The following is a 19,405-nucleotide window of genomic DNA, read 5'->3' on the forward strand; positions in this document are numbered from 1 at the left end:
AGAGGATTCTGTCTGCCATGATTTTCTTTAAGTGGACATTTCCCCAACTTTCACTATATACATACAGTGGGGCAAAAAAGTATTTAGTCAGCCACCGATTGTGCAAGTTCCCCCACTTAAAATGATGACAGAGGTCAGTAATTTGCACCAGAGGTACACTTCAACTGTGAGAGACAGAATGTGAAAAAAAAATCCATGAATTCACATGGTAGGATTTGTAAAGAATTTATTCGTAAATCAGGGTGGAAAATAAGTATTTGGTCAATAACAAAAATACAACTCAATACTTTGTAACATAACCTTTGTTGGCAATAACAGAGGTCAAACGTTTACTATAGGTCTTTACCAGGTTTGCACACACAGTAGCTGGTATTTTGGCCCATTCCTCCATGCAGATCTTCTCAAGAGCAGTGATGTTTTGGGACTGTCGCCGAGCAACACGGACTTTCAACTCCCGCCACAGATTTTCTATGGGGTTGAGGTCTGGAGACTGGCTAGGCCACTCCAGGACTTTCAAATGCTTCTTACGGAGCCACTCCTTTGTTGCCCGGGCGGTGTGTTTTGGATCATTGTCATGTTGGAAGACCCAGCCTCGTTTCATCTTCAAAGTTCTCACTGATGGAAGGAGGTTTTGGCTCAAAATCTCACGATACTTGGCCCCATTCATTCTGTCCTTAACACGGATCAGTCGTCCTGTCCCCTTGGCAGAAAAACAGCCCCATAGCATGATGTTTCCACCCCCATGCTTCACAGTAGGTATGGTGTTCTTGGGATGCAACTCAGTATTCTTCTTCCTCCAAACACGACGAGTTGAGTTTATACCAAAAAGTTCTACTTTGGTTTCATCTGACCACATGACATTCTCCCAATCCTCTGCTGTATCATCCATGTGCTCTCTGGCAAACTTCAGACGGGCCTGGACATGCACTGGCTTCAGCAGCGGAACACGTCTGGCACTGCGGGATTTGATTCCCTGCCGTTGTAGTGTGTTACTGATGGTGACCTTTGTTACTTTGGTCCCAGCTCTCTGCAGGTCATTCACCAGGTCCCCCCGTGTGGTTCTGGGATCTTTGCTCACCGTTCTCATGATCATTTTGACCCCACGGGATGAGATCTTGCGTGGAGCCCCAGATCGAGGGAGATTATCAGTGGTCTTGTATGTCTTCCATTTTCTGATGATTGCTCCCACAGTTGATTTTTTCACACCAAGCTGCTTGCCTATTGTAGATTCACTCTTCCCAGTCTGGTGCAGGTCTACAATTCTTTTCCTGGTGTCCTTCGAAAGCTCTTTGGTCTTGGCCATGGCGGAGTTTGGAGTCTGACTGGTTGAGGCTGTGGACAGGTGTCTTTTATACAGATGATGAGGTCAAACAGGTGCCATTCATACAGGTAACGAGTGGGGGACAGAAAAGCTTCTTACAGAAGACGTTACAGGTCTGTGAGAGCCAGGGATTTTCCTTGTTTGAGGTGACCAAATACTTATTTTCCACCCTGATTTACGAATAAATTCTTTACAAATCCTACCATGTGAATTCATGGATTTTTTTTTCACATTCTGTCTCTCACAGTTGAAGTGTACCTCTGGTGCAAATTACTGACCTCTGTCATCATTTTAAGTGGGGGAACTTGCACAATCGGTGGCTGACTAAATACTTTTTTGCCCCACTGTATATAATGTTCAGACATCAGATTTGTTAAAATGTGGTCTGGTTCTCATAAGTCTTCCACTCAGATATAGCTCCATAACAACACTATAACTGTGGAGGAACTGATTAGTACTCTTGTACAACCTGATAAGTTAACAGCCGCAGCTCTGTCCATGTGCAAATCTGTACTGGCTTTTTTGGTATTACCCTTTTAAAATCCCTTTAAAACTCAGAATAAAATCAGGGCATTGCCCAAAAATGACTCTCAGAGGTAAATATAAATATAAATATCAAACCAGGTGAAAACTGACGAAAAACAAAAACAACAATACTTCAGGTAATGGAGTTAATAAATCCATATTTGTTACAGTCATAAATGTATCTAATTCTATTGCATGGTAGTAAGAAATGAAAGAATGTAACGGATAAAGCAGTGGAACTGAATTTTATGAAGCGCGTTTTTACCATGTTTCACACATCCTTTTGAGTCCACTTTTCCCATCCTCTGGGTTGAATGGGACTCTTCGCGGTGGGGTAAGTGGCCTATCGAAGTTGTCTGACCCGCCCCTCCCCGCCGAAGTTGCGCCTCCCATTCAGCGACTTTCCGCCGTGTGTAATTATGTGTTGATGCCGTCCATCCCATCTTCTGTCTGCTGAAGTGAATTCAAACCAACTTTTTATTTCTAGAGGTACTTTTAAAATGGCTTACACGACCGCAGGCGGGACCAAGAAGAAGGTCTGCTACTACTACGACGGTATGGGACATCCTGAGCGTGTGAATGAGCAGCCCAAACTGAGCCATCTGGCAGGCTAACGCTAGCCAGCTAGTCAATGTAGCTGCTGGTGAATGTATACTGTTTTAACACTAGCAAGCTAACGAGTAGGCGCTAATGACCATCGTTTGAAAGGTCTCCGCGGTGCAAAGTGTGTTAACTGTTATGAGTAAAAGTTTAAAAAAAATCACCTTACTTAAACCGAGCCAGAGAAAAGAGGAGGGCTTCGGTTAAATTAATGTTGAGAATTAGCGACACAAGCACTTATTGTCACGGTTGTATAACTTATAGTTGCAGACGTAGATCGGGCTTTGTGCACCGCGTTACCTCTGTTAAATCAAAATGATTAGGAACTGATGAGTTACATTCGTAAAAATAATAAAGCAAAATGTGCCACTGCTACACAATTAAGTGCTCAGGCCTTATTGGAGCGTATCACCGTGTTGTCTAACATCACACTCTAATAAGAGAAACCACTTATTTGTATTCCTCGTGTACAAGGAACATAGTTACAGTATCTTGTCAGAGGTTTGCAGAGACTTGCAGTAAAAACTAACTTTGTTCACACATAGCCCTGCATTCAGTTTACATGTACTAGAACTAGAATCGTGCATTTAGTTTTCATCTGAATATTTAACAGTCAAATGCTGTGTTATTGTTGTTTTTACGTTGCTTGTTCTTGCACCCATGTCCTGGGAAGGTGGCTACAGCCCCATGAACTTTATACCTTTTAATAATATTGGCAACTGAGATCAGCAGTACATTCATAGTCTGAAGGAGGTGTAGTGAGCTATTGTAGGATAACTGCATGTGCAGGTAAAATTGAAGTAAACATCACTGTTTGACCTGCACAATCTTGTGATCTACTTCTTGGTGGTAAACATCCATAGTTTTTCAGTTACATTAAAAATGCTTGAATTATACTTATGGTATTACACCGTGAATGATGTTGCTGTTGTTCCCCGCTGTTGTTGTGTTGAGAAAAACTCGGTTTTCCCTTTGCTTTTCTGTTATTTGCTTTTCTAGCATTATGTTTGTGTCATGCTAGTTGCTAAGTTAGCAGCCACAGAATACCTCAAAGATGTAAAACAGTTAATAATAATAGGTTTCATTTGGTCTTTTTGTTTGTGGTCAGGATTAGAGCAGGAACAGCCAAGAATTAAGAAGGGGGGGGGGGGACACAGTACACAATTGGCAGGTTGTCAATTCTGATGAAAAGTACAAAATGTGCTGTTTTTGTAGAATGTGTAAATAAGTGTAAAATCTCTTTTGTTGCTCAGACAGAACCTGAAAAGCATCCATTTTTATTTTCATTCGCAGCTTAAATTAATAATTATTATCAGATGGAAATGTGTGTCTTATCTTGTTCCTTTTGTCTTTGCAGGTGACATAGGAAATTATTACTATGGACAGGGGCACCCCATGAAACCACATCGTATCCGGATGACCCACAACTTACTTCTGAACTATGGACTGTACAGGAAGATGGAGGTCTATGTATGTTTTCCAAGCATGTGACGCTAAGCATACCATAGGTTCTGGCCTTCCTTGTTGTAGTTTCCAACCAGCTTGTATGTCTTGTGTTTCAGAGGCCACACAAAGCCACTGCAGACGAGATGACAAAATATCACAGTGATGACTACATCAAGTTCCTCCGATCCATACGACCAGACAACATGTCAGAGTTCAGCAAACAGATGCAGAGGTGTAAGTCATCGTGTCCTCTTTGGGACATTACAGAATTTTGTGTACTATTCCAAGTACGGAATACAAGGAGCTCCTCTGCCCTTCTGTTCCCATTCATACTGCTCAAACAAAATTTTGAACACCTTCCTGTTTTTTGGTTTCCTATTTATTTATGTATTTATTTACTCTGCAGTCAATGTTGGGGAGGACTGTCCAGTATTCGATGGCTTGTTTGAGTTCTGCCAACTGTCTGCTGGTGGTTCAGCTGGTAAGTCGTGCTAATGATGAATCAGATGTTGCTAAGCGGTCATATAAAAGGTCTTGATAAGTCAGTTGAGTCAAGCAATCTGAATATTTATGTTAAAGATATACTGTGACACAGTTTTATTCATTCTGTTGCAACTCTGGAGGTGTTAAATAGTCTGTAGTAGGTTGTCAAAAATAGATACTCAGATCCTAACTGACACTAAAACTGACGATTGGATTAGTTACTCATTTATAGCAGTATCAGTACCCACAGTACTGTCTTTGCCTCTGCTAGTTCACACACTACTTCCCACAGAACCACAGCAGACAAGCAGGAACATGCACCACGTGATGACATTCACAACACTCACAATATTTTGTGTGGAACATCAGGAAGTCATTGAGCTTCTGTTTCTGCAACATTAGACCTATCTGTAACAACAGTCCTGCCTATCTGTAACATTAATAGACACTGCCAATTTAACAGAATAACACAATTATTTGTATCTTAAAAGTCTTGTGGTTCTCAGTCATTTCTACATTGTCTTTGGAAGGATAATATTCCTAAAGACATGACTGTCTTTGGAATAAGAGGTCAGGATTGAATCCCCTACAAAAATGAATCCTAATCTTGTCTTGTGTACCTTTGTGAACCACCTTTGTAATCCTGAGGATTTGGTGGGACTCCTGAAGTTCCCTCACTAAACCCCAAATCCTGCTTTGTGGTACTAGTTACAAGCACTGTGTTTGTTGACAAGTCATCAACCAGAGTAGAATGAAACATGATCTGTATAGTTAGTACCAACCATTTTTATAAATAGTCCTCTATAAAAGAACAAACAGAAAGATATAATTGCTCATGTAGGACCTCATACCTGTCAGTCAAATCCTTGAGAAACAAAGTCAGTGCAGTGGTCATTAGACTGAGGCAGCAAATTCTTTTTATTGTCACCTGTTCCCGTAGAGCACAGTTACAGGAACAAGTTCTTGGCTTTCAGTTGTCCAGCTGTTTCAGTGCCAGCCTTGACTAAACATTTTTCCGGTTATAACAACAAAGTTAGACTAAGTGACTTATCGATTAACTCATCAGATATATATCAGTTTCTTTACAAACCGCATAATCAAACATGTTTCCTGTTGTGTACAGCTGGCTCAGTGAAGCTGAACCGACAGCAGACAGACATTGCAGTGAATTGGGCAGGAGGACTCCACCATGCAAAGAAATCGGAAGCCTCAGGGTTCTGTTACGTCAATGACATTGCGCTGGCCATCCTGGAGCTGCTCAAGTGAGAATATTTCCCGCTTTGTTTCCCATCTACATAGAAAAATTCATTAAATGAAAGCAGGTGAAAGACCAATTCTCACAGCGTTATTTCTATGCAGTGTTTGTACTCATCTGAGCTCTGTCTGTGGCCCTCTTTATCAGGTACCACCAGAGGGTGCTGTACATCGACATAGACATCCACCATGGAGATGGAGTGGAGGAGGCCTTCTACACAACAGACAGAGTTATGACTGTGTCCTTCCATAAATATGGGGAGTACTTCCCTGGAACTGGTGACCTTCGAGTGAGCCTTACACTCTTCCTTCAGCTGGTTACTAAGAAGTCATAATTTCTTAATTGAAAACAGCAAAACTCTGTATGATAATATCATAGGATAGTTTTGCATTTGTGTGAGTATTTATTTTTTGTTTTTGTTCATGGAAAGATATAAGGGCTTTGTTAATTTGGTGCAGCTAACACATGCATTTATACACTGCTGAGGAGTCTATACTTGGAGATTATTCAGTATGCACTTTTTTGTCTTTTTTTACCTTTAGGATATTGGAGCTGGAAAAGGCAAATATTACGCTGTCAACTTCCCACTGCGGGATGGCATAGATGACGAGTCATATGAGCAAATCTTCAAGCCTGTGAGTTCCACAAACGCTTGTTTTCCACTGCAAATATAACTGACCCTTTAAAAGTCACAGCACTTCGTTTGTTCGCTCTTCCCAAATGGTCTAAAAGTCTGAACTGATCAAGAAGGAAATGATTAAATAGTAATATATATATATATATATAATTTAGGGATGTCCGCAACTAGTTGCCCAGCTGACTACTCGTCGCTGTCGTCACTAGTCAGTACCAGACTTGCTAGTCTAATTGTTATACTTGTTAAAATTTTAATGGATGCCCAATGCTGCCATCTGCCACCAGGTGGCAGATTGTTGTTGGGAAACACCATGAATCTGTCAATCTAGACCAGTGTTAGGCAACTCCAGGCCTCAAGTGCCGGTGTCCTACAGGTTTTAGATATCACCCTGGATCACACCTGAATCACACTATCAGGCCTCTAGAGAACTTCAAGACATTTTGAGGAGGTATTTTAGCCATTTAAATTAGCTGTGTTGGATCAAGGACACATCCAAAACCTGCAGTACACCGGCCTTTGAGGCCTGGAGTTGCCTACCCCTGATTTAGGCTAACATTATTAGAATGAGATCGCAGATACAGCTGGACGAAATTAGCTTTCTCTGACAGGATGCAATAGGGTGATGAGTTAGATCATCTGGGACGACTTCAGAGTAGAGTCAACACTCCTCCATATTGAAAGGAGATGGCTAAGGCTGTCGCCTCCAGGGTAAGGTGTTCCAACCAGGCGTTTATCTGGGACATGCTTGAGAGATTACATCTGGGAATGGCTAAACGTTTCCTGGATAAGCTGGTGGAGGTGGTGAGAGGGAGGTCTGGGCTTCCCTGCTGCTTCCCCCACGACCCAACTTTAGATTGTCTTAGTTTTGTTTCTTAGTTTTAGACTAGTCTGGCAGTCTAATTTTTTTTTCCCACGACTAGTCGACTAGGAAATTGATCACCAGGAACATCTCTAATATAATTAATAATTAAATATATTGCTGGGGGGAAAAAAACAACAGATAAAATAATTGTATTTTCAAAGGCAAACCAATAGAGAATTATCATGTTGTCTTTTAGCTCACTGTTCTGATTTTAATTGTAGCTACAGCAGGCAATTCAAATCTAAAGTACTGTAGTCACATAGGAGACAGATAGCTACTCTTGTTTTTTTTTTCATTGATGCTTGCAGCTGGCACTCGGTAACATTTATAGGTGTAAGTATTTTCTATTCTTCTTTTCAGATGCACAGTTTGTGTATCTAGTGTGAATCTATTGAAACAGCGTGCCAGCAGAAGCATTACAGTGCAATAGTAGTGACATGTTTTTATCCTGTGACACAGCGTAAGTCAAATATTAGCACAAAATTAGCTTAGGCATTGTTTTCACAAGCATATCGTTGCAAAATTCTGTGCTTTATTGGATGATGTTGAAGCAGCCCCCTTCTTAGATACAAAATTTGTGTTGCATGGCTCTTGCTCTTAGACGCACACGGGCTTGTGTCATCATTATGTTTAAAAGAAATTATGGTGCTTCCTTACGTCTAAACAATTAGAGATAAATATAAAGGTGTTGACAAGGAGTCACAGATTTTTCTACTTTTATTGCGTAGGTGATGGCTAAGGTGATGGAGATGTACCAGCCCAGTGCTGTGGTTCTTCAGTGTGGTGCAGACTCTCTCTCAGGAGACCGCCTCGGCTGCTTTAACCTCACCATCCGAGGTAAACATACACAGTACAGTAATGCTGAATGGTGTAATAAAGTGATGTCACAAACCATACTGAATGTCTTGCATTTTGTGTGTTTTTCCTGGGTTTTTTAATCCTAAAAGGGCATGCCAAATGTGTGGAATACATCAAGTCCTTCAACCTGCCACTGCTCATGCTGGGTGGAGGAGGATACACCATTCGAAATGTGGCCCGATGCTGGACCTATGAGACAGCTGTGGCTCTGGACACTGACATCCCTGACGGTTAGTCATTTTTTCCATGTCAGTGAATGACTGTAGTTAAAATTGTCTTGGATTTCTTTGCTTTCTTTGTCATACAAGAAAGAAGAAAAAAGCTAAGTGGCAATCTGGTTGTCCGAACCGACACTTAATAGGTGTCCTACATTAATAAAAAAGAGCGATTAGTTTAACTCGCCACATCATTGAGGTGACCAGGGTTGTTCTTTGTCACTGACTCTTTTCACAGCTTCAATGAACAGAATTTCTAGGTGCAGCCTAGAGTTAGAGGGTCTCAAGTTCGGTGGTCTCAGAATACCTCTCTGCTTTTTGCAGACGATGTGGTTTTGTTCACTTCATCAAGTTATGACCTCCAGCTTGCACTTGGGTGGTTTGCAACTGAGTTTGAAGTTAGTTGAGATGAGAACGAGCACCTCGAAGTCTGACTCCATGTTTCTCAGGTGGAATTGAATTGAAAATTGAACTGATGGTTGGACAGATCCAAGATGGTTAACACACACATACAGTCCATATGGTTAACTTAAATTTGGGTACTATTTATTTAGGGCAGCAGTGCTTTATAGCCTTGTTGAGTAGTTGTGCACACCACTTAACTGATATATTATCTAATTATTAGTTAAAGTAGAGCCTGCTGAGGCTGAAATAATCTGGGTGTATAAAGACCTCTATAGCCTTCTCTTGATCTCTGTGTGAAGTTAGAGACTGCGGACTACATTAGCAATTACTAGCTTCTTAAGAATTGGTGCCAGAGGAGTGTACTACGCTTGCCATAGACAAGCTTGACTCAACAAAGCCTAAAAAACAAAATAAATATGACTGCAGGACTTCTTTTTAAATTTTGCAGGTATAGATCAAATAAGTGGAGCATGTCAAACAGTGATGCTGGTCATTTAAAGTTTAATGTGTGGGGCTTGTTGGAGTTGATGGAGTTTTTAGTTAACTTCACCTCAGGGAAGGGCCAACCTGCTTCCTGCCTTTGCTCACAAGGAGCTGAGTCAGCAGACTGTCAGATTTCCACATAAAGAGGGGGGATGTAATTAGAGCGTGGAATGGGACAGCAGTTCTCTTAACAGGATTTCAACACATTAACTAACCTCTCTACACATTTCTCTTCATCTTGCCCTCACTCATGATCAGTGTAGGTTATAAAGCTTCAATAAATCTTAACAGGTGTGGTAGCACCCCTTTTTCTTTTAACGTGATTCTTCATTTGACAGATTTTCTCCAGCAGTTTTTTTTCTCATCTTAACGATGTTTCTGTTGTAGAACTGCCATACAATGACTACTTTGAGTACTTCGGGCCTGACTTCAAGCTCCACATCAGCCCCTCCAACATGACCAACCAGAACTCACAGGAATATATGGACAAAATCAAGTATGTCAAATGTGAAACTATTTGTTTTCTTTCTAGAACTGCCAGAATTCCAAGCCTAGAACTGCTGGAGATTTGGAATAATTGTGGAAAAAGAATGTTATTGACAAGTTAAAAATACATTTTGGACAGTGTGGTATTAGTTTAATTAAAATAAAGAAGGAATGAAAACAGATTGAACTTAGAAAGCTGACCTCACAGTTGGCTAACTAATAAATGAATTGTTGTAAAAGTTAGATAGTCACCGTCCACAACTGGACCTGCAGCTTCTCCAATGTCCACGCTGCCCCACCTCAATCCATAGCCCTTCACCTCCTCTGTGCTGCTTCTCAGGCCTGAAACCCACCCTGAGAGCCATCCAGTTTGGTGGCTGTGCTCTAGATTTGACTCTTTATTTGCTCAGATTAGTTCTCCACCCTCTGGATTCTCTGCTCATTTCCCCTGCTCCTCCGTACAGCCAACAATCTGCCCAGTACTCCACACATTCAGACACACTCTCAACACTCTGACGCCTCTGCCTGGCAAAACATCTATCACCGACCCATTCAGTTCTATAGTCATTATTCCCCTTATATATTAGTCTGTCAGTCAACTCTAGTTAACTGTACTTATATCAGCCTTCATATCAATTCAGCTTTTTCAGTTCTATTCTGTTCTATTTATCACTGAAACACAACAACATCGATTTGAAGTTCTCTAAGACCCACAATAACAGGCAGAAAATGTTGCCTTGCTATGAGCAAGCAGCAGCGGAAAGGAAACAACCACCTTCACATTACAATGTCAAAATGTTGCTAGGCTAGAAAAGTGATGTACAACAACAATTAATTAATAAAGAAATTGAAATGCAGATGATCAGTATGTGACTTTTCAGGCAGCGGCTGTATGAGAACCTGCGGATGCTGCCTCATGCTCCAGGGGTGCAGATGCAAGCCATCCCAGGGGATGCTGTCCCAGACGACACAGTGGATGAGGACACAGAGGATCCTGACAAACGCTTGTCCAGTAAGACCTTCATTCGTTTTCACAAAGCATCGGCTTCTATGGCATATGTTGCATTTTTGGTTATAGCTTCTTTGGCAAGCCTCTTTCTGCTGTCGTCTACAATTATTTTCTAAGACAAGATGGGGGAACAGGCACAAAACAGAGAAATAATAAAAGCCTTCTGAGACACTAAGTGGCAAACAAGTTGGAAAATAAGACAGAGGGCGATGTTATCAGTGCAGTTCTGCAGTATCTTCATTTCTGCATTGTACCACATTAGCCTTACGGTCCCATTACTCTGGCTCTCAACTTATGAAATGATCAAAAATGTTTTGAATCAAAGGGTGAAGAACCGTAATGAGTGGGAACACTAAAATTGGAAAATGCCTGCAGTGTTTACCCAGACATGTTTGTAATTTAGACCAGGGGTCGGCAACCTTGGGCACTTGTGCCACAGCTGGCATGTGAAGGGTTAACTGATGGCACGACACGCAGTGAATTAATCTGAGAAGATGTATTAAAAGTAAATGGCCGGGCCACCGGTGCACATCGCAAATTAGCTCGCATAGACACATTAGTTGTGCTGCTTCTTAATAACGGAATCTTAGCTAACAACCCCAACTACCAGATTCAACTTTTAATTGCCTAAAAATCACTGAGCCTACCGGTGAGAAGGACGTTGCTAGCTGGCAGTTTTTTCAAGCAATGTTGAAATTTCCACATTCCAACACTTCAAATGCTTCAGGAGCTCAGCACAGCATCAGCACCACAAAAATACACACAAATATAATACTGCACTATGCCAACATCTGCAAACAAATATAGTTCTATAAAGTTGTTCTATATAGTGTGTAACTGTTGATATAGAGCGTTATTAAATTTATTGCTAATGCAATGGTTGATATGGCACAGTGACTTCTGGGGAAATTTTAGATGGCACTCATCATCACAAAGGTTGCCGACCATGGGAGAAAGGACCCCAGGTTTGGAATAAAGGAGCAGCAGTACTGCATATGCATTATTATGCTGTGTTACAACTCACTCACTCAAGCTGACCAGAGTTTGGTGTTTGATTGCAGTCCGTGCTACAGATAAGAGAATAGCCTGTGACGAAGAGTTCTCCGACTCTGAGGATGAAGGGGAGGGAGGCAGGAGGAACACAGCCAATCACAAGAAAGGAGCCAAAAGGCCCAGAGTGGACGAGGACAAACAGGAAGGAGAGGAGAAGAAAGCTGGTTGGTTACTTTGATGCTTACTCGATTGTTGTTATTAACAGTGTAACAATGTGTAACGCTGGTTGTGATTAAAAGGTTTCTTTCTTTCCCATTTTTCCCACCTTAGATATAAAAGAAGAAGAGAAGACAAAAGACAGCAGTGCTGAGAAGACTGACTCAAAGAGGTGAATGTTTGAATTCATTCACACACTGAGTGTTCTCGCTCCTTTTTAAATGCAGTTACTACATGCTTTTTCAAACTGAGTATGAGGTTGTGTTGTGCATGACAAGCAGAGCTTTTATATGCACAAATCTGATTAGGGCACAATACTTCAAAGATGTGGAGAGACTGTGGGATTGTTGTCATTTTTCATGAAGTTATTTTACTGTGACATCAAAACACAAAAGATGCTTCAGAAACTCAAGTGAAAGTCATATTGGGCAAACCAAAGCGCATGTGCAGTCAGCTGTTGCTCTGATCCTGAGCTGTACTTTGCTCAACCACTGGGCTACCACAGTATGTGCACACATTAGTAGCTTGTTGTTCTAATGTTATATGTAGCCAGTACTTAACTCATCATTATAGCAACATTTCTGTTGTTTAAACTAATGGATTTTTCTTCCTCCGCAGTGTGAAAACCGAGCAGACCAGCAGTACCTAAAGTGTTCCTATCCAAAGATCTTAACTGGTGCTGTCCAGCCTCGAGGATCCTGCACTTCCCCGAAACACCATTAAGAAGCATTATATTTATTATGACTCTTCGTTTTCTACTTGTAAATTGTCTCTTTGTGTTGTGTGTCAGTGGTTATACTGAATTCAGCCCTTGAATTTGCCAGATTTAGTGCTCTTTAAACCATGTGAATCCAATGTGCTTAATCTTCTGAATCAGCTCTTTTGTCGTTAAACAAGAGTTTAAACCCTTACATGAACCTGTAATGATTTTACAGCTGAATTTTAATATTTTGTTTTTGTCAATAAAATTTTTTTATACTGTTGTCTTTGAGATTGTTGTTGCAGCTCATCATAGAGTCATGTTCTGAACATGTTCAGCCACAAGGGGGCTTTCTAACCAGGGAAAAGGCATCACAGTACAAGCAATTTATTTCCCAGACACAGGTGGAATGAAGGATTATTACTGGCATGCATATGTAATGCATAGCTTTCATACAGTGTTGCTGTGATGGAAGCCCACCTCAGGCAGTAAGTAAGTGTATCCTTTTTGCTGGACAACACCCTGCAGTTTGTTGTAGTTTTCAACGAGTCATGCGCATGTCTCCTGAGCAATCCCATTCTTTGACAAATCTCTCAGGCTTCTCCATATTTGATGGTCTTCTGGCATGTACCTTGCTCTTTAGTTCAAAAATCCCTGAAAAGCCTTCAGTTGATCCAAAATGCTGCAGCAAGAGTACTGACAGGGACTAGAACGAGAGCATATTTCTCCTATATTGGCTTCACTTCATTAGCTCCCACTTAAAATTCTTCTCCTTACATGCAAGGTCTTAAATAATCAGGCCCCATCTTATCTTGATGATCTTGTAGTACCATATCACCCCAATAGAGCACTTTGCTCTCAGACTGGGCTTACTTGTAGTTCCTAATATTTAAAAGTAGAATGGGAGGCAAAGCCTTCTTATCAGGCCCCTCTTCTGTGGATCCAGCTTCCATTGTGGATTCAGGAGGCAGACACCATCTCTACTTTTTAGATTAGGCTTTCTTCCTGTTGAAAGGGAGTTTTTCCTTCCCACCGTCGCCAAAGCACTTAGTCATAGGTGGTCATCTAATTTTGGGGGTTTTCTCTGTTTTCTTTGTATTATTATAAGGTCTTTACCTTCCAGTATAAAGTATCTTGAGCCAACTGTTGTTGTGTTTTGGCGCTATATAAATAAAACTCAACTGAGATCACCTCAAAGATTTTCAAAGGGGTTTAAATCAGGGGTTGGTGCAGGCTGGTCACTAATGTGTGACTTTAACCTTGACCCAATTTCCATCCAAATTAAATCAGTTCAAGCTGGTTTTTGATATCAACCATCACATAACATTTGAAGTGAAATATTAAAAACTGTGGACGCTAGCCTGCTAATAAACAGACAAATGGAACCGAGTTGATAACCCCTCCCTTTGGAGGGAGGAAAATTGGTTTGCTACTACATATTTGACACATTCCTCAATTAATCTGAAATCTTGAATCAAGTGTGATGGCCTAGAGAGTTATTTATTCCATTGGATAACCAATGGCACTAACAGATATTTCCCCAAATTCAAAGAGTCAAAGAGATAAATCTTTTCAATATGAACTTTGCTTTGTGAAAATCTTAAAATAGAAATACACTCTTTCTTGAATTATTTTGCTATAATAAAGACGCTCCAATACCAGCCTTATATCATTGTTATTATTATTCCTTTTACAAATCCTGACTATGAAATCCTCATGCCTTTCTTCAGCATCACAAATATAGCCCCTAACAGAATCTTATAATCAGTGTTTAGCAGAGCGATTGGTGTTAAATTGTCTAAAACTCTTTTATCTTTGGCAGATTTAGTAACTGTTTCAAGCCTAGCATCCATTCCTTTCTTCTCTGCATATTCTTATAAAGTGCCAGATAAGAGGGATCTTAGTTCCTTCCCAAAGAAAAGGCCATAATCCCGTCTGTCCCTCGAGAACTGTTTAAAGCCATTTTCATGTCTGCTGAGCTCAGTTCCTCAATTTCAAGCTCTGACTCACTCAGATGTTTAAAGCAATCCTCAATACACAGGATGATGTTCTGAATCTTATCAAACACTAAGAGAATCAGTAGTGTGACCTGCAGTCGTCTATATTACAAGTGGTGTGAACGTTCAGGATATTGCCAATGAAATGGTATTTAAGAGAATATTGAGTGAATGGATGTTTTATGGGCACACATTATGAAGTAATGAGAGGTTATGATGTTTAGTGCAGCCATGTTGAACTAATTGTAGTCTAGAAAAAATGAATAGAAAAAGCACTCTTGCTTGATTTAAAGTGACTTATCGATACTTTTTCTGCCTGTGCTTTTGAGACAATATGCTAATTTGCAGGAATATCAGCAGGTGTTACATCAATTTCCTTGGTAAAGTCATTGTTGTTGTTTGTCATTACATGTTTCCAGTAGTCTGGTGCCTAGAGGTTCACACTCTAGATTATTTGAACCAATCGTTCTCCACATCGCATTGTTTAATTCTGTGCTCTCCGTCATTCTCCCTTTCAGACTTTCTTTCATGCCACCTACCTCATCTACATCTCAGACAGCCCAGCCAGAGTGCTATTCAATACTGGACTAGTATTGAAAAGCCTTCAGTTAATCCAAAATGCTGCAGCTAGAATACTGACGGGGACTAGAAAGAGACAGCATATTTCTCCTGTATCGGCTTCCCTTCATTGGCTCCCTGTTAATTGGAGCCAATTGAATTCAAAACCCTGCTCCTCACATACAAGGTCTTAAATAATCAGGCCCCATCTTATCTTAATGACTTTGTAGTACCATATCTCCCTATTGGAGAACTTTGCTCTCGCTCTGCAGGCCTACTTGTTGTTCCTAGAGTGTTTAAAAGTAGAATGGGAGGGAAAGCCTTCAGTTTTCAGGCCCCTCTTCTGTGGAACCAGCTTCCAGTTTGGATTCGGGAGACAGACACTATCTCTACTTTTAAGATTAGGCTTAAAACTTTCCTTTTTGCTAAAGCATATAGTTAGGGCTGGACCAGGTGACCCTGAATCCTCCCTTAGTTATGCTGCAATAGGTGTAGGCTGCCGGGGGATTCCCATGATGCATTGAGTTTTTCCTTTTTAGTCACCTTTTTTCACTCACTATGTGTTAATAGGACCCATACCCTGACATAATCTTTAACAACAAAAAAAAAAACAAGGGAAAGTTTGAAATGTCAGATATCTGTAGAGACGTTCTGTTTCAGAGAAATTTCATACTCGATGTGTGTCTATATATGTTGATTGTTTTTAGTTAACAACTTTAGTTTAGGGTTAACTCCACATCTTATTAAATTTCTTTCCTCTGGACTTTTTTCTTTCAGCATTCATCAGTCATTACACAAATTGCCTTTTCAATCTCTTTTCTATTACTGTCCGATTTCTGCTGCTGCTGTGAGCTGATCAAAAACGGACCTGTCCATTTCACATCAAAGGCACCATCTGAAATTCTTCTTTGTATCTCTGAGTAGGTTCTCAGTTATCCAGGTCATGGTAGCCTAAGGAGATTGGAAAAAAAGCCACTGGACTTCTTTTAAGTTTCCGGATAGGAGATGAAACATCGTCAAGAAACTCAAAGAAGTCCAGTCACTTTTTTCCCAAGCTCCTTAGTCCTCTTTGTGTCGTTCAAATAGATAGATATGACTGGTTGTTAGAAGTTTCAACTTTTGAGGAAGATTCATCGCCTACATGAACAGAACTATATTATATTGTGTACTATATACAAAAAATATATGTGTATTGAAATGCATGTGTGCATATTCAGGTATGTGACCATGGCTGTAGCTCAGGTGGTAGAGCAGGTCACTCACTAACCGGAAGGTTTGTGGTTCAATCCAAGGCTCCTCCAGTCTGCATGCCAAATATCCTTGGGCAAGATACTAACCCCATGTTGCTCTCCGATGTATGAATAAGCACGTAACAGCTTAGAAAAAGTGCTTGTGTGATTGGGTGAATGAATTAGTTGCTTTGAGTGCTCAGATAGAGTAGAAAAGCACTATATAAGAACCAGTCCATTTACCATTTGTGTGTATTTTGATCTAAATATGTGTACTGAGATCTGTGTGCGTATTCAGATTAGGGAGTGTAAATAAATCTGTAGGCATGCACAGATATTAGTCACAGTTCTCCCAGCCTTACAATTGGCAATTGTTTTTACACCTGACCTTTGTTATAGAGCTGCTGTGGCAGATCCACAAATGCATGTAGTGATCTACAAATGCAGACAGTTATCTGTCAGTTACGGTTTCATTAACCCTGAGCTCAGGCTCATACACTCAGGTTTCCAGCAATGCTTAGAACGTACCAACATATGTGGCGTATTAACAGCTATATGATTAAGCTCCAACCTTGTTGTGGTTTAGATAGTTGTTATTATGTCCAGTGATGATAAGGCTAACCACGGTAGCATTCCCATTGAAAGAAAACTGGATTACTGAAAATTACATTTTGTGGATGTGGCCTGTGTCCTCAGTTCAAAGTACATAAGGTATAATAAATGTACTAATATCCATGGATTATATAACACTGCTGTAAAAATGTAATTTGACATTGAAGAATGTGGTTTATTCAAGATTTTGTATTCTAATTAAACCCACAGATGAGGGATCAGTTCAGTCAATAAAGCAAATACCAGTCTGCTAGGGTTTTTTTATTGTTGTATTTTATCAGTAAATTTTGCATAAATATGTAAATAAAAGTTAAGTTAAGGAGACCTTTCCTTTCGCTTCATTCATGATCTAGTGATGTGTGATTAAGTAAAGGTTTAAATCTCATATAAATATACATTTAGTCCATCATTTGTAAATGATGATAACTGTTCTACTCTACTTGAGCACTGTGTTTCATACAACATGCCTATTTCACACCTGTTCACATAGCCACTGTTTGAGTGCCTAAGTGCTTTCTAACATTCAAACTCCGATGAGCTCCGAAGAGTTCAGCATCTTGCTGGCAGTGATCAAACCACCAACCTTCCGATTAGTAGATAGGTCACTCCACATATGATTCCCCATGTCTGGAAGTTCAGAAGTCTTGTCGATTCTCTGTGGCTCTTCGTGGTGTTATAGCGGGGTGGCCAGGCTGAGTGAATGGACCCAAATGCAGATACAGACAGAGGCCCAGATTTGAAAGCTTCATTTACAGAAAATGTTTCAGTGCTTAGAATACCACACATAAACTGTGACCTATGAAAAACCCAGGCTTCAGGGAATGGTGGACATAAAGTGAGAGATAAAGGGGGACTTGGTTGTTCAAATGGTGGTGCTCTGAGTCACTGTAAGAGAGGGATACAGCCACTGTCTTGTCAGAATAGAGAACTTTGTTAATTTTAGCGTCTTACTGGTTAGCAGGTGGAGCACAGCACGGGAGAGGTGGTCAGAGAGGCCCAGGTGAGCATCCTGTTGGTGGTGAGTCCTGACAGAATGATCCAGTGAATCCCGGAGCACGAGCATGAATCGTGGCTGTGAAGTACCGAGAAGATCTGCATGTCTTCTATCCTATCTTTCTTCTCTCACCCCAACCAGTCGCTGCAGATGGCTGCACCTTCCTGAACCTGGTTCTGCCGGAGGTTTCTTCCTGTTAAAAGGGAGTTTTTCCTTCCCACTGTCGCCAAAGTGCTTGCTCATAGAGGGTTATATGATTGTTGGGTTTTTCTCTGTATGTATTATTGTAGGGTCTACCTTACAATATAAAGTGCCTTGAGGCGACTTCTGTTGTGATTTGGCGCTGTATAAATAAAATTGAATTGAACTGAAGATCAGCGTTCAGGTGAGCGTGAATATTGTCGTGGAGAAACGAGGATCCGAGGGATCACTAAAACACGGGGACAGAAGTGAGGTAAGCGTGATGCGATCACTATGAACACACAAGATTACTTGCCGGGCTTTCACTAACGTAGGTTAGCAGGAGATCTGGAGAAGACTTAAATACCGGTAACCAAATCACCACCAGGTGCGGACGGTGCAGCCGGTCTGAAGAGACTCCGCCTGTTACCTCTCCCTTTGTTATGTGGTGTCTATGTTGTCTCTGCTTCTGTTCATTATTGTGTTGTCCCTCACATCTGCCTATATCCCACTTTTGTATATCTGTGCTCTGAGACTGTTTCTCCTAGTGTTTTATTTCTGTTTGTACCTGTACTTTAGATTCACTGACATTAAATGCTCATTTTCAGTTACTCCTACCCTTTGCGTCTTTCAAACTGGGTCCGCAAATCCAGATCCCACACAGCCAACACTCATTTGTTAGTCTATGTCATAGGTGTCAAACTCTGGCCTGCGGGCCAAATTTGGCCCGCAGCCTAATTACATTTGGCCCGCGAATCCATACCAAATTACTATTAGAGCTGGCCTACTGGTATTATACAGCTAATATATATATTGTTTAGTATTAAGCTTTGCTTGTTCCATATTCAGTTTTTCAGCAAAACATGTTTGAGTCCATAAGAAAAGATTCATTCTTATATCTGGAGGAATAAATATATTTTAATAAATATTAACGTTAGCCCGCGACTTTGTTCCAGTTTTGAATTTTGGCCCACTGTGTATTTGAGTTTGACACCCCTGGTCTATGTAATGCTGATGGAAATTTACCCCCTTACATCATACAGAAAAAAAGTTCCTGCTTTGAAAAATGTAATATTGGAGCAAAAACTTCTGGCACTATGACATATCGTACAAGGCCTCCACCAAGTGGTTTGAGATCTTAAAGGACAAAAGCAGGTCAGATGAAACAGAAATATGTTACATGTACAATATGACACTGGAATGATGTTAAGCTTCACTTGTTCTGGGACATAGTTAGGCAGATATCACAGGAAAAACAATGAATATAGTATTTATATGCACCTAAACACACCAAGTTTCAGCTTTTATCTGCTTTTGCTGCTAGTGACCTAAAGGAAACAA

General features: G+C 40.6%; 1 protein-coding gene across 1 annotated transcript; it reads left to right on the forward strand.

Annotated features, from left to right (window-relative positions):
- The first annotated feature begins 1,699 nt into the window (after positions 1–1,699).
- On the forward strand, positions 1,700–12,777 carry LOC146502725 (histone deacetylase 2). The gene is made up of 14 exons (XM_085132530.1): positions 1,700–2,401; positions 3,804–3,916; positions 4,009–4,126; positions 4,299–4,373; positions 5,499–5,637; positions 5,778–5,919; positions 6,173–6,265; positions 7,858–7,966; positions 8,077–8,217; positions 9,478–9,586; positions 10,458–10,588; positions 11,647–11,802; positions 11,909–11,966; positions 12,413–12,777. Exons 1-14 carry the CDS (start codon positions 2,347–2,349, stop codon positions 12,441–12,443), a joined length of 1,470 nt encoding a protein of 489 aa, XP_084988656.1. The 5' UTR covers positions 1,700–2,346; the 3' UTR covers positions 12,444–12,777.
- Positions 12,778–19,405: the final 6,628 nt, after the last annotated feature.

The sequence above is a fragment of the Neolamprologus multifasciatus genome, chromosome 15 (genome assembly GCF_963576455.1).
Source record: "Neolamprologus multifasciatus chromosome 15, fNeoMul1.2, whole genome shotgun sequence".
In the NCBI taxonomy this organism is placed as follows: Eukaryota; Metazoa; Chordata; class Actinopteri; order Cichliformes; family Cichlidae; genus Neolamprologus; species Neolamprologus multifasciatus.

Bases quoted from the DNA above. Each gene is read 5' to 3' on its own strand.
- LOC146502725 (XM_085132530.1), top strand. From the start codon at position 2,347: ATGGCTTACACGACCGCAGGCGGGACCAAGAAGAAGGTCTGCTACTAC. The intron at 9,587-10,457 runs GTATGTCAAATG...GTGACTTTTCAG, and splicing joins GAATATATGGACAAAATCAA to GCAGCGGCTGTATGAGAACC. The intron at 11,803-11,908 runs GTTGGTTACTTT...TTCCCACCTTAG, and splicing joins AGGAGAGGAGAAGAAAGCTG to ATATAAAAGAAGAAGAGAAG.